The 14,966-nt window shown below is 37.0% G+C and overlaps 1 protein-coding gene across 15 annotated transcripts in view; it reads right to left on the bottom strand.

The window, feature by feature from the left end:
- Nucleotides 1-14,966, bottom strand: part of ablim2 (actin binding LIM protein family, member 2) — a 69,500-nt gene that overhangs the window by 11,621 nt on the left and 42,913 nt on the right. For 2 of the 15 annotated variants that reach the window (XM_073866905.1, XM_073866904.1), the window contains exons 7-16: nucleotides 13,608-13,695; nucleotides 12,424-12,482; nucleotides 11,445-11,495; nucleotides 10,749-10,826; nucleotides 9,670-9,813; nucleotides 8,927-8,959; nucleotides 6,977-7,094; nucleotides 6,490-6,687; nucleotides 2,794-2,895; nucleotides 1,239-1,292 (exon numbers count right to left, since the gene is read on the bottom strand). In XM_073866905.1, the coding sequence (XP_073723006.1) occupies nucleotides 1,239-1,292; nucleotides 2,794-2,895; nucleotides 6,490-6,687; nucleotides 6,977-7,094; nucleotides 8,927-8,959; nucleotides 9,670-9,813; nucleotides 10,749-10,826; nucleotides 11,445-11,495; nucleotides 12,424-12,482; nucleotides 13,608-13,695 (925 nt within the window). Of the gene's footprint in view, nucleotides 1-1,238; nucleotides 1,293-2,793; nucleotides 2,896-6,131; nucleotides 6,213-6,489; nucleotides 6,688-6,976; nucleotides 7,095-8,926; nucleotides 8,960-9,669; nucleotides 9,814-10,748; nucleotides 10,827-11,444; nucleotides 11,496-12,423; nucleotides 12,483-13,607; nucleotides 13,696-14,966 lie in introns of all 15 variants that reach the window. The other 13 variants (XM_073866906.1, XM_073866912.1, XR_012369261.1 and 10 more) reach the window with 13 other exon arrangements.

The raw sequence follows: 14,966 nt of genomic DNA, 5'->3' as shown, positions 1-14,966 counted from the left end.
TTTGAGAGCAATGCTAAAGGTCTAATCAGATTCAATGGATTATGCTAATCTATGCTAAAAGTGGTACCGCAAGACCCGGAGATCGACTGAATGGATTCCAAAACGGTAAAAAATCAAATGTTTAACTCTAGAAGAGCTGGAAAATTAGTTTTTTTTTTTAAAAGTGGAGTGTCCCTTTAAGCTGTTAGTAAATCTGGCCATTGATATTCAATGTAATAGACATGTTAAATACAGGGTTTAAATTGCGCCGGGGCCGTCCGGGGATGAGCCTTCCAGTGTGCCCACCATGTCACTCATATCCTTACAATATGCTGAATATAACACTGAATATAACTTTTTGTATATATTTTAATATAATAATGTATTTTTTTAATTGGATTATACAAACCAACTAGAACTATAGTAATTGATGATTATCTATTCATGCCTAGAATTAGTCAAGGAGGTTGTATGATTCTTTTAACTTCATTTTCTGAACGTTTGATCAGTTTTGCATGATGACATGTGCAACAAATCCATATAGGGTGTCAGACGTATAGATTTGCAACATTTAATGCAAGTTCAGGTGCAATTTTGGGTCAACCTCTGGAGCAGCTTCAAAGCTGAAATTTATCACACCAGTGGCTTTGCTGTCATCAGTATTAAACATGTTACCCATCTCAACCCCACCCCACAGAGCCCCCCCATAACAAATCCCAATTTAACCCCTGGTTATATACATGTATTCACATATGACGCTATTTCTAGTTTGTAAACAAACTTTTCAGATATTTGTAATGAATCGCTTAATCAGTCGCAGTGGTGAAATGGAGTGAAATAATATCAGTAAATAACGTAATTCACACAAAGCCATCATATGACTTCAGAAATTGGAATAATTATAATACTTTTATTATGCTTTGGATACTTTATAAATTTGAAATGAGGGCAAGTAAATAATAGCATAATTTGTATTTTCAGGTAAGCTATTGCTTTAATAGTTTAGGGCTGCTTTAACACTTCTGAGGTCATAAACTTTTTGTAAATGTACAACCAATGACTAAGTACTTATTTCTGCATGACAAGTACCTTGTCAAACCCAAACTTTTTGGGAGATTTGTAATGTCTAGAAGGAGCTGAAATGGAAACCAGCAGACAGAAGAAAGGTCAAAGGTAAAAGGGTTCCACGGCAACAGGAACCATGGTGTCATGCATAAAAGCATGCAAAGAGAGACTGCTGTACGGAGACTGGCCTGTACCATGCTGTTTGTAGATAGGGGGCTTTCTATAGATATTATCTTTGACTTTAGCCTCTGAGAATGGAAGACAGAGAGAAAGAGAATGTAAGTGGAAATGAGAGGAAAAGCAGGAGAATAAAAAAGTAAGCGAAGAGATATAAAAAAAGCATGAGTTAATATTGAATGGCATTAGGGTAAAAGAAAAGCAGGAAATGCATTATGTGATTCCCTAACAGAGTCAAGATGTCACAGTTCATTTCATTATCATCATCATTCATACTTTTTCATGGTTGGCATGCAACTGTCAAGCATTCTGCCTTTGACAAATTCCTGGTCTTGGATTTTAAATACGGATTTGTCTGCAGTTACAAATAACAAACGCTTATCTCCATTAAGAACATACTGTGCCAGAGACTTCAGCAAAGCACATACGAAAAAGATCACCTGAAAATAAACTGAAGCCAAAAGGAAAACAGGCATATAAAGGGTGTAATTGCAATGACACACAATGTCTTAATAATTGACTCAGTCTGTGCATCTCTGCAGTTTGTTTAGGTCATCCCAACCTCATGTCTGCCTCTAACCCATTACTGCTAGGAAAAATTAGTCATGTAATGTAACACATGTGGCTCATTTTAAGAGTCGTTTCAGCCTGTGCCAGCATTGGAAACAATGGACGTCATTAAAATATAGGACAAAGAAATTTAATGGACACAAAACACATGACAATAATAAACTGAATCATTTGAAACATCTCCAGGAAGGACCAATGACAATAACCGGTTTTGTATATGCCCTATTAACGGGGCTTTGCTTGCAACAACAATTTGTAAGTGCATACAGTATTACTGTACTGACACAAATGAATCCAGGGCATAGAAATGGTTGTGATCTTGAAAACTGTACGTTTTAGCTTTATTTAGCTTTTAAAGAGCACCTATTTCATCGCTAAAAAAACCTTATTTTGTGTATTTGGTACACAATACAAACGCATTGATTTTGTACAAACTCAATTTGAAAACCACTGTGTCCCTGATTGGCCAAATAATCTGTACGTTGTGATTGGCCTGAATACCTCTGGAAATGTGACGCTCATTACCATGTTTAAAAGATTCGCTCACAATGCAATGCTAACAGGAGTTAACTTACAGGCTGTGAGTCAAAGCGGGAGGAATTATGATAATGTCGGTCATGTCCACGTCAACAGGCACAGGAAGTAAACTGTTGCCTACAATCCATGTGTTTGTTGTAGTCCAAGAAAAGAGATTTACGTTGGAAACGATAACTCGCGCCATTGTTTACCTTGGGGTTTGTACCTTTTACATATCATTAACATGTACTAATGCATACTTACACACAAAAGGAAATGTAAAATTGTGAATCGGACCATAGTTGCTCTTTAATAAAAAAAGGCAGAAAAAAGAGTATTTAACATTGTACAGAATGAAGGTCGCAGCAGGACAGGAAATGTGAAGAATCAAAGTAGGTTGCACAGCAGATCATACAAATGCCTCCATAATACATTTTACAGAGGAATAGCTGAAGGGTTTAAGCACAGGGACTGAAGCAGGCCTACCTGGGATATGAAAATGCCGTGGGGCAGCCACATATGCAGTGGAGGGAGATTTGCCATCAGAATAGGTGGAGAGACTGGGGGTGCTCCGCCCACTTTCACTACCTCGGGTGGGTAAAGGTAACAGCAGGCAAATAGAGAGAAAAGAAAAAGAGTAGAAGGGGTTGCAAAAAAAAAAAATCACATTTGAACATTAGACATTTCAATAAACATCACAGTGCAGCCACCTTTAAAACAATTAAAAGGCACAAATGTATTCAAACTTTGAGCACCATATTTATACACATGCATGGAGGACAACACTAATGTAGCTTCAATCATGTAAAGGAAGGAGTAAAGACAAGGACTATGCACATTCAGGAAAAGAGATAAACTAATAACCAAACTATTTTAACAAGCTGATACAGAGAAAAAAAAGGGACAGAGATAATCTATTATTCAACTCGTTTGGAACTGGTGCAAATTTGCAATTTTAATATTTAAATGCACAAAAACTTAAAGGTGCAATGTGGGACTTTTAGCAGCATTTAGCGGTAAGATTGTGAATTGCAACCAGCGCTCAGTCCACAGTTTAACACCCAACAATTCAGTTTATTTTGTAGGGTCTTTATACACCACTGATAATGTAGTTATGTATATTATATTGCATTTCTGTCAAGAGATCCTTCTAAAAGTTACACATTGCACCTTTAACCATTTCTTTGCCTTATTTTTCTTTTCCTTTTTTGCTTTCACTCCCACTTCATTCAGACACAAGAACACACCGTTAAACACGCAAAGGGCTGTTAGTCAAAGTTCAGCTTGCATTAGAGGTAAATCTTCCTTATATCTTTAACTACAGAGTAATCACAACACCAGAGAACATTGTAAAGAAGATTGCCGGTCGTTTTCTCAAGCTTCGCATTTCTCAACAAGAGAAATATCTTTGCATCATTCACTTGATTGATTTATTACATCAGTGAATAGAGACACTCAACAGTCTCAATGACATCACTGCCTTGCACGTTGAGATTTGCTTGCATGATGCATCTGTGGTATTCCTCAGTATTCCTAACATCCCGTACTGATGCCAATTCTATGAATGATTTCCATTTTCATTAAAACTATCTCAAAAAGAAAACAAACACAAAACAAGTCTGAAAAACCCAAGTGCTGACTTGCAAATTCTCCTTAGCCTTTAGCCAATAAGAAGTCAATTAGTAAGTGATCATAAACAGAAGACTGCAAACACAACCTTTATTGTACCATCATGCCTGGGTTTGCACAAGCTTCTGCCACCACGCCTGGCAAACCGACCTAAAATTACAGCTCCCCGGTTTACCTCTTTAATCTTATCCTGCGAACTTTATTCCTGCTCTCTCTACTTTCTGCAGAAAACCCACAAAACCAAAATCTTGAGGCTAGTTTTTAAGCATCAAATGTAAAGAATTCTGTAAAGCCTACAGTTCCTCTTCTTCCCAGAGAAAACAGCATACTGTACTGTACAATGGAGTGGTTCACGGACAAGTTATCTGTCTAAGTTATTATCTGTCTGTCTCCAATTGACACCCACCAAACAGGGTTTAGATTAATGCAGTACTAGGCCTTATGGTGCATTCACACCAACGCTCGTAGTTGGATGCTTGAACATTTAAGTTTACCCCCTTCATTCGCGTGTGAAAGCCACGCATTAAATTCTAGTCATTCGAGACATTCACGCGGAAATTCACGTCATGGGAGGGGCTTCTGCGACTCAGCTGAGACTCGCTCACTTCCTGTAATCACGTCACTTCTACAGCAAGGTCCTGATTGGTTAATGCGGTGCGGAAATCCGTCGAAGTTCAGATTTTTCAACTCGCGTGTTTCCCGCGGCAACGCTCAATTTGCGCGAAACGCGCCATCCGCACTGCGCCTTCCTCACTGCGTGATGCCTAATCGTGTTTTTGCATTTACTTAACATGCAAATCACTCCCGCTTGCCACCTCTACCGCATCTGGTGTGAACCCTGCATTAGTTATTTTAGGACATTTAAGTAGTTTTTACAAACAAACATTACAAAAACTATACTGGTGTGTATCGTGAAACAAAACATTGGCACTGATATGCGTTAACCCTTTCCCCACCATTGACAAGTTTTTCCAGCAATTCGTATTTCCCTCTGTCATCTCTGTGCGTGCACGCAAGCGCTGGAGCGCGCTGTGACGCTTCGATAGCATTTAGCTTAGCCCCATTCATTCAATGGTACCAATCAGAGATAAAGTTAGAAGTGACCAAACACATCAACGTTTTTCCTATTTAAGACGAGTAGTTATACGAGCAAGTTTGTTGGTAGAAAATAAAACGTAGCGCTTTTCTAAGTGGATTTAAAAGAGGAACTATATTTTATGGCGTAATATTACTTTTGGGAGTACTTCGACTCGCCTGAAAAGTCCGCTCCCCTTCTCCCTCTCATAATGGGAGAGGGAGGGTGTTACTGCGCCAAGTCGAAGTACTCCCAAAAGTGCTATTACGCCATAAAATATAGTTCCTCTTTTAAATCCGCTTAGAAAAGCGCTACGTTTTATTTTGTACCACCAAACTTGCTCATATAACTACTCGTCCTTAATAGGAAAAACATTGATGTGTTTGGTCACTTCTAACTTTATCTCTAAATGGTACCATTGAATGAATGGGGCTAAACTATATGCTATCGAAGTGTCGCAGCGCGCTCCAGCGCTTACGTGCACGCACACAGATGATAGTATCAACTCTTCTTAGTTAAGGTAACATAGTTTAATATTGAAAATGAGTAGACTATTCCTTTAAAGTATGCTAATAATATAATTCACAATGGAAAATATAAATATTACACTGTTACTAATGGTCCCAGACTTCTGGACCTCAAAATGATTGCTTGTCTGAGCACAAACCTAACATTATTTGATTCAACCCATTGATGGAGAGAGTCTGCAAACATTATGTTTATTAAAACATTTCAGAAAATGCTAAAAAAGAGAACGAGAAAGAGAAACAACAGCTATAAACTTGATGGTAGCACTTACAGACATCAACTTCTGCATATCAAATGCATTTGTGGGAACTTTCACCTTCACATCACCACAACATCAACTACAGTGATAAAAGTGCATATTTATTCTCACCAACGTTCGCATTTGTCATGTGCATGATTTACTTTTTCAGCTAAAATATGAATATCCACAAGTCATACATGCAAAATCTTTATAAACACAATAACAGCAGGCATAAACAACAAAGCATTCAAAAGACTGAACCTTATGGTACACCTACAATCTCACATCACTGTAACACACCGGTGATACACAGTGAAAGAGAGACTGGGACCACAGGGGTCCAAGGTTTACCGTGAGAAGACAAATTGAGGTGCAGGGCTGTCCTAGGCTTACTTTCAGACTTTCCTTCCTGTTTGAATCCTGTCTCAATTCCTGTTCAGGAAAGGTGGATGAAGGACAGGGTAATGATTTCATGTTTGCATATTTAACTAGTCCTTCATATCTACTGTAGGAATTTGAGGAAGATTGATCCGTAGCTCAGTGTTGCACACTTCATGCATTTTGTGATGTTAGCCGTTTTGCTGTTAAAGCACTCGTTTGTAAAAATGTTAAAACAGCAGGCGTGTCGCACTTGTACCAATCAAATACTCAAGCGCAAGCATGTTTGGGACTGGTACAAAGCAAAAGCCTTCGGGCAGAGCTGTGGTACCTTTGAAATAAGGGATGTAGTTGTGTTGCTGGAGCAAAGCCAGGGTGGTGGGGTTGAGGGGCAGGGCCACACCACTGCACCCCGGCTGTGGAGTGTTTCTACCACTGTCACTGTATGAAGGCAGAGGGGAGGAGTCTCTGGCAATGCCAAGGGCGCTACTCCTACCTGAAGTCGGTACATGTAGCGTGTTGGAATAATCTGAAAGGGTTGTATATATTGATGCTCAAAAAGTGCTCTGAGCGAAACACCCAACCCATCAGGAAAACTGCAGTAATGTGAGATCAGAAACTGCACTTAAACCCAAATGAATCAGAGTCGAGTTGCTGAAAAGTGTCATTGGATATGTTGTGTTTCAGAATGTAATTTAAAAATGCAACACTTTGTTTAATGGTGCAGGAGAGAAAACAGTTCATGTTTACAGATTGCATAGTTACAGAATAACCTCTGGTGTATCTAAGTGGGCATCAACATGTATATAAGGGGATACCTGGTCTGCTGTAGGTCTGTGGTGAACGAGAAGGGGTATATCGGCCATAACCTCCTAAAGAACTGTTGGAACTCGGGCTGGAGGGTCTTCTCTGACGGGGAGACCTTTCCCCCTCTCCCTAAAAATATAGAGGAAGTATTTAAGTCTGACAAACAAATAATTTACAATCTAAATGAAGTTAAATCAAGATCACTATGGTACTGGGGCATACAGGAGGAAACTATATGCCTGGAAAAGAAATACACATAGTATGACCAAGTGTTGTAGTTCTTGAGACCAGGCTTGGAAATGTTTTTGATGGTCTTGGTCTTGTCTTGGTCTCGACTGTTTTTGGTCTTGGTTTCAGATTTGGTGGTCTCGAGATTTTATTTCAAGACCACAACTGCGGGCAGTGTTGGGGTAACGCATTACAAGTAACGCGTATTACATAAGAATATTACTTTTCTGAAGTAACAAGTAAAGTAACGCATTACTTTATAAATGTACACATTAATATTTTACTTTTTTTTTAAATAATGCGAGTTACTTTTCAGTTTAATTAATTCAATTTTAACATAAAATAATGTACTGAATTAAACTGAGCGTATTAACGTAGAATTACGCACTATGTGCGCCTGAGCGGGAAAAGTCAGAAACTGAGATGGCAGGCCACAGCTTGACATTTTTGCGATCATAAAAAACACCTGCAAGGCCTTAAAGAGATCAAGCCTCAGCCAAGTAAGAAAAAGTAACTTAAAAGTAACGTAACCATTACTTTCCATGAAAAGTAACTAAGTAACACAATAAGTTACTTTTTGGGGGAGTAACTTAATATTGTAATGCATTACTTTTAAAAGTAACTTTCCCCAACACTGACTGCGGGTATCACACTAAATTGCTGGTGAATGGACTGATTTATGTGTTAACATCATTAATGTGATTGGATGTAAAACTTCTGGCTTTAAAAGTAATCATTGACTTATTTCTTATTTGATTTCTTTTTTAGTGTTGTGCCGGTAAGAGATTAATGTGAGATTGCCAAAAAAGAAATCTGTTAAAAAGGCCTGCAATATATCCATCCATCCACAATCATTTTCCATAGTTTTCGGACTATAAGTCACACTTTTTTCATAGTTTGGCTGGTCCTGCGTTTTGTAGTCAGGCGCGACTTGTAAGTTAATATGAATTCATTTTGACATATATGAACCAAGAGACAACATTTACCGTCTACAGCCGCAAGAGTCTGTTATATTCTGCTCCTGTATTTATATAATTTAATGGATTCAGTGATGTGGAATGACAAGCCTGCGAACCTATTGTTCGCTTGTTTTGTTCATTTAGCCTATTCAGCCTTCCAGGTATGTTCTGTATGCTATTGTGTATCATGTAAATAACTGATAATGTTACGTTAACGTACGAACATCTATTCAGCCTGCTGTTCTGTGTGCTATTGTTTAGTTGAATAACTTGCCTTTCCAGATTAAATGTCTAAAATTGGATCAAATTGGATTTGTGAAATAATTTTCTAAATAAATGTGATGTGTAGTCCATTGTGACTTATATATGTATTTTCATTTTCATGACGCATTTTTGATTGATGCGACTTATACACCGGAGCGACTTATAGTCTGGAAAATATGGTAATCAATTTTTGATGGTCTCAGAGTCGACTGTCTTCGGTCTCTGTCTTATATTGGCCCCTCATAGTCTTGGTGTTGTCTTGGTCTCAACACACTCTGGTCTTGGTCTCAGTTTAGGTGGTCTCGACTACAACACTGGTATGAACACTATAATCACTAAATAAAAATCACTCTCTATTACCTAACTGGTAATAGGCTGATCATTGGGTGATTACATCAGAGTTTTCAAACCAAAAACCATGACAGATACACTGAACGCATGACACAAAAGGACACAAGGAATCACTGAAACATTATCAGGGCCTGGTTCTTTATGTCAACTCTACTGTACCTCAGTTGGTGTAGGGGTAAGCTGCTGGGGTGACTGTAAACAAAGAAAGCAAGTGAGTAAGATGGACTGAAATGAAGTGATAAAATGCTCATGAAAAAACATTAGTTTCTCCCTAACTGCATGATTTTAAGTTCTGTAAAATGAGGTGTTGGTGGGGATGTGCAATCAAACAGTCAGGGAAAAAGTAGACCACTTAAACAAAAAAAACCTCCAATGATAATAAGCACATGCAAACTATACTTTTTTTATCAGTACAGGTGTTTGTGTTTCCCATGATCGAACCTATCACATAAGTCTTGCTTATGTAATGCTCCAATGCTCTCCAAATTGAGCTACAGGATTTATAGAAATTAATGCATATTGCTCAGAGTTGTTGAAGTTGAACCGTTTCAATGCAATGCTTTTAAATACAAATTTCAAACACGTCAACTTATTTTAATTTTGCAAGGTAACTAACTGCAAATTTTTTGGTGTTTGATTCACAAAATCCCTACTTTTTAGCAAAGTCATGGTGGTGTGACACTGAGTGATGGTGAGAGATTATAGATGAGGTTTATAAATGATGTGGTCATTACAGCACATGCAATAAGTACACACATGCTGTTCGCTGTTGTATGACAATTTAATACAGTGTGTTATCCTGTTTGCCTTATTCTTTCGAGTCATCTTTAAAGTCTAGAAGCTGTAAAAAAACAGACACATAAGACAGAAGACATATTAAAAGTTATTGTGTGTGACTGTACCTCCCCGAAGGTCCTGTCCTCCACAGGGTAGCTCACATAGGGGGAGTATGAGAGCATGTCTGGCCTGTCAATGTTGTAAATTGCTTTGATTTTAGGAAGAGCGGCCAGGTCCTTGTAGTCCAAAAGTTCATCACCAAGTTTTGCCTTGAGGAAGACAAGAGGGGTCCAACAGAAAGAGAAACCAGAAAACATGAAATCATAATGCATGCAGTCTTATGTGTTGCTGCCCACTGGTGGTGACCTCATACAAGTAAAAAGCAATGATATATGATTCATATTAGGTCACAACCAACAGATAGGCAGCATGATTAAACAATGCATAGACAAGACAACTAGTCATATAGTCAAATTTTCCATTTTCCAGTGAAACTACAGTTTTTTGGTGTAAAAACATGTTACTTGAAAGAAGCTTAACAGTCATGACCATATCCTCACAATGAATGAAAAAAACTATGCAGGGTAAAAAAGAAACAATGACTACATTTAAAGGGGACATTTTTAAGACTTTTTAAAGATGAAAAATAAATCGTTGGTGTCCCCAGAGTATGATTGTGAAGTTTTAGCTCAAAATACCATATGGTACTAAATGGTAGTGCCGTAGTTGGATATTGCACATTAAGGGGTGGTATTATTATAATAAGATCCCCTTCTGACATCACAAGGGGAGCTCAATTTCAATTACCTATTTTTTTCACATGCTTGCAGAGAGTGGTTTACCAAAACTAAGTTACTGAGTTGTTCATTTTCACATTTTCTAGGTTGATAGAAGCACAGAGGACCCAATTATAACACTTAAACATGGAAAAAGTCAGATTTTCATGATATGGCTCCTTTAATCAAGATTAAAAACAAAAGGTAGTGTTGACAATAACATGAACTTATTCAAACTCAGGAGACATTACCAAAATAATATTTTTTAACACTATTACAGTATACAAATTTAGTTTATTTAGATTTAGTTTTTGTGTTACAATAAAAAATATTTGGCATTGTGTTGGGTCACTATTCAAAATCTGTGTCTTGACACCCTTCACAACCACCTTTCTAGAGTATAAAATATATCTCAGATATGCACTTACATAGATAATTCTGCTTGGGGATCCTGATGTGCTGGAGGCAGGAGCAGATGTGATGCTCTCTGAGGAAGTTCGGGTCACCTGGAAACAAAGACAAAGTGAGGAAAATCAACAAAATGATACTAAAGCATAAAGGGACAGCAAAGGAAAATTGTAGTGTGTTTCATTTACTTAAATTTAATTTCGAGTTACCATTCCTGTTACTTTTGTGTTGATGTTTAAACAAAAGTTAAACAAGTTTCCACTGAAGAATACTTTAGGTCAGAAAATTAGAGAAAATTAGTGAAAAGAAACGTATATAATTATATAAGAAAGAATGCTTATATATAGTGTTTTGCCAAACACTGCTTACACAAGTATAGAAATTAATATACTGTACTTAAAAATAGCAGCAAACACCAAGCAATTTCAGAAATTATAAAGACAGTGTTGTGTGATATAATAAAAGTTCTACCAAATTATTAGTAATGCATTCATTGCTATCTTTCTACCTGTGCATCAGTCAAAATCAGCTCACAGCATGTGTACAGACATGAAAACCTATTATTCAGACTCCTGATTACTTTAATCAGAATTGGGTGGGGGTGGTCCTGGAGACCCAGTTTGGAACTCGGTGAGCATTCTACAGTATTAAAGCTAAAAGCAGGTTGGGAGGTACAGTAAGCCCATGCAGAGGGGAAAGGGCCGCATGTCACAAACCTGCTCAGGTACATTCGATTGTTGGTCACTGAGCTGAATCCGCACATGTTTCTGTAGGGAAAGGGTTATTATATTGAACGGCCCCTAAACCAGTACTCATTTTCATTTTGCAACAACTTTAAGTGTTCAGATTGACTTTGAATTAGTAAATATAAGTTATTATTATTACTGTAAGGCTAAGGGGCTGTCCCTAATTCTAGCTCCAAGGAAACTAAATATTTTTCTTCGTATGCTTCACAGACATCCTCAGATTAAGTCTCTTGGGGAATAATTTAAACAGACTGATATTGTCCTACACTTGCACACACAAATATATTGGGTCATTTAAATGCAAATATATCAGGGTCGTTTTATTGCATGATTAAATAAAGGAATTATGTGAGATGACACAACCAAAATTTATTATATCAAAATTTGTCTAATTTACATAAAAAGTTGGCATGTTCACTTTAAGATGAATGAAAGGGGATTAAATACAACACAGCACTTATTTAGCACATTTAGCTCCTTGCAAAATTAAAGGTGCAGTGTGTAATTTTTAAAAGGATCTCTTGACAGAAATGCAAAATAATATACAAAACTATATTTATGGGGGGTGTATAAAAACCTTTTAATAATGAACCATTATGTTTTATTACCTTAGAATGAGACGTTTTTATCTACATCCACAGAGATAAAATACCCTACATACCCTTACGTGGAAGTCGCCATTTTGTGCTGCCATGTTTCTACAGAAGCCCTTAACGGACAAACTTTTTTTACTAAGTTGTCTCCGTTGATGACATGTTTTTACGGTGGCGGCTACCATAGTTTCAAAAGCGAGGGTTGAGCAGTGGATTGAGCCATTGGTTGCAATTCGCAACCTCACCACTAGATGCCGCTAACATTTACACACTGCACCTTTAAGTTTTCAATAAAGAGTAAGTGGCACAACTGTTTATAAATTATTGTTTTCAGACACAATGTTCCAGTATTTTACCTTGCTTTTCTCCTCCATACGTGCTGCCTGTCTGCAAGGAGGATGCCAGATGGAAGAACCTGAGAGAGAGAGAGAGAAAGAGAGAGAAAAATATAAAAATAGCTTAAGACATATTCACTTATATATCACATATTTCACATACAGTACTGTGCAAAAGTCTTAGGTCACCATGCCACACTTAGATTTGTTGTTTTTGCAATGTTATAATGATCATATATAATTGTTTCTTTATTTGAATACATCTAGAAAATACAGGAAATGTGTATATAGAATTAAAAACTTTATAAAAATGTAAACTGATGTGTCAAGTTTTTAGGGTAAACTCCCCTTCCACTTGAGCAATAGCAGGAAACTGTAGGATCTCTTAAACCAAAATTTTAAATAAAATTAAATCCTAATTCATAATTTTAAAGAAATTAGTCTTTTTCAAAAACGCTCAAGATGTCTTTAGTGCCAAAAGAGGTCACACTTAAAGGAATAGTCTACTCATTTTCAATATTAAAATATGTTATTACCTTAACTAAGAATTGTTGATACATCCCTCTATCATCTGTGTGCGTGCACGTAAGCGCTGGAGCGCGTTGCGACGCTTCGATAGCACGCACACAGATGATAGAGGGATGTATCAACAATTCTTAGTTAAGGTAATAACATATTTTAATATTGAAAATGAGTAGACTATTCCTTTAACACAGACGATGCCTAAAGAAGACATTTAGTCCTAAAAATGTAAAAAAAAAATTTTTTTAACATATTTCCTGTATTTTATGTTTGTATCTTAATAAAATAGATTAAAAAATAAATATGAATCGACATTAAAACTTCTAAAACAACAAGTCTAGTGGTGGTGGCCTAAGACTTTTGCACGGCACTGTATATATATTCATAACTAATTTATCTTACATTTTTTCATATGCCACTAACATGTATAAATATCAAACATCCCATATAAACTCTGAATCATTAACCAAGTACAGTAATACAATCAATCGTCATTTGCAGCAGTCTTTTTATTTTTGTCAGATTCAGCAAATACTTCTGACTCATTCTGCATCCTAAAAGCAAAGCCTTGTTCACACCGGCCTATAAATCTCTTCTAACACACTGCAATGCACTTAGTAAATCGCTGTAGAGTAATTGTTAACCTTCTGTGTGCCACTGAAAAAATTTGAAATTTAAGTTACCCTGCAGGTACATCTCCTCTCCCTCGCCAAACATCTGATCACAGCGTGCACATCTGGCACATGTGGGATGATAGTGCTTTTCTCCAGCCTCAAAACATAAATAAAGCTCTGATTACAAACAAGCAGCTACTTTTCAGCTGCATCTGCAATAGCTGTTTTTAACAGTAGGGGGAGCACTGACAGAGGCAAAGATGATGCATTGGGAACATGGGAAGTGGTGACATCCCTGATCATTTAATTTGAAACTTACACCACTATGGAGAAAATCATAATGACTTTGTATATTGCTTGAGTGAGGAAATCGGCAAAACATGACTTATCCTATTTATATGTGAACCAGTCTGTCTGTAGTCGTTTTTAGTGAAGTCTACATTATGTAGAATGATTTTGTGTAGAAAGTAAAGAATACATTCTGTAAAAATATAACCTTGATATCTTTATTGACTAAGGCCATGACAAAGATTATGAGACTTTCACAGACAGGGTCACATATGTTTTAATTATAATAATGAATCTTGATGTGTTCTGCATTAAGACCTAAAATTTTCAGCATCATGTGTCACACGCCTTTTGAGTTCAATTTCACATGCAACATAACTTGCAAAGGTAAATCAATGCATCTGCTCCTCCCCAAAACTCCACCTTTTTCATAGCCATCATCTTTGAACACATTTGCAGTCCTGCCACTGTTACAATGTTACAGACTATTACAAATCCACATAGACTAAAATCAACTGGCTAAGACAAAAAAACCTTTGATTAACCTAATACCTCTGATGCTGTTATGACTTGTGTAGTGACATTAATCTGAAAGCACAGGGTGAATATTCTTGCTACATCAGGATACTTGTGCCAAGTAGTTTTTAGATCAGGTTACAGTAAAATGTTGCTGATGGCAAAAAAACTGCTTTGCATGAGTTTAATCATTTTACATCTGTTTTAAAGTCACAACTAAGCTGTAGGTCATGGTACAGGGTCATTAACGCAGGAAGCCTGTGTTGGAGACATGTGAAATATCATATGGTGGCTTGATCTAAATTTGGCAGTGCCAATTGGACAGAGTCACCATAGCAACGGCATGCCACTCCTAACAAAGAACTGGCATAAACACAGACACATTACACCAAGCTTTTTTTTAGTAAACAAAGCTGTAGATCTTCAGGCATATGTGACAGATATGAAATGCCCACTTATATACAATCGATATGTGACCCTGTCTGTGAAATTTAGGCTTAAAGATCATAATCTCATGATTATGAGATTAGGAGCATCAAAGTTTGATTTAATCACTGATTCACACTTTAATCTTTGACATGACTTTACTCAGTCAATAAAAATGTTATATTACACAATGTTCTT

Source organism: Misgurnus anguillicaudatus, chromosome 4 (assembly GCF_027580225.2).
Source record: "Misgurnus anguillicaudatus chromosome 4, ASM2758022v2, whole genome shotgun sequence".
Classification (NCBI taxonomy): domain Eukaryota; kingdom Metazoa; phylum Chordata; class Actinopteri; order Cypriniformes; family Cobitidae; genus Misgurnus; species Misgurnus anguillicaudatus.
Note: the sequence above shows the minus strand (reverse complement) of the source record. Positions and strands in the feature narration are given on the sequence as shown.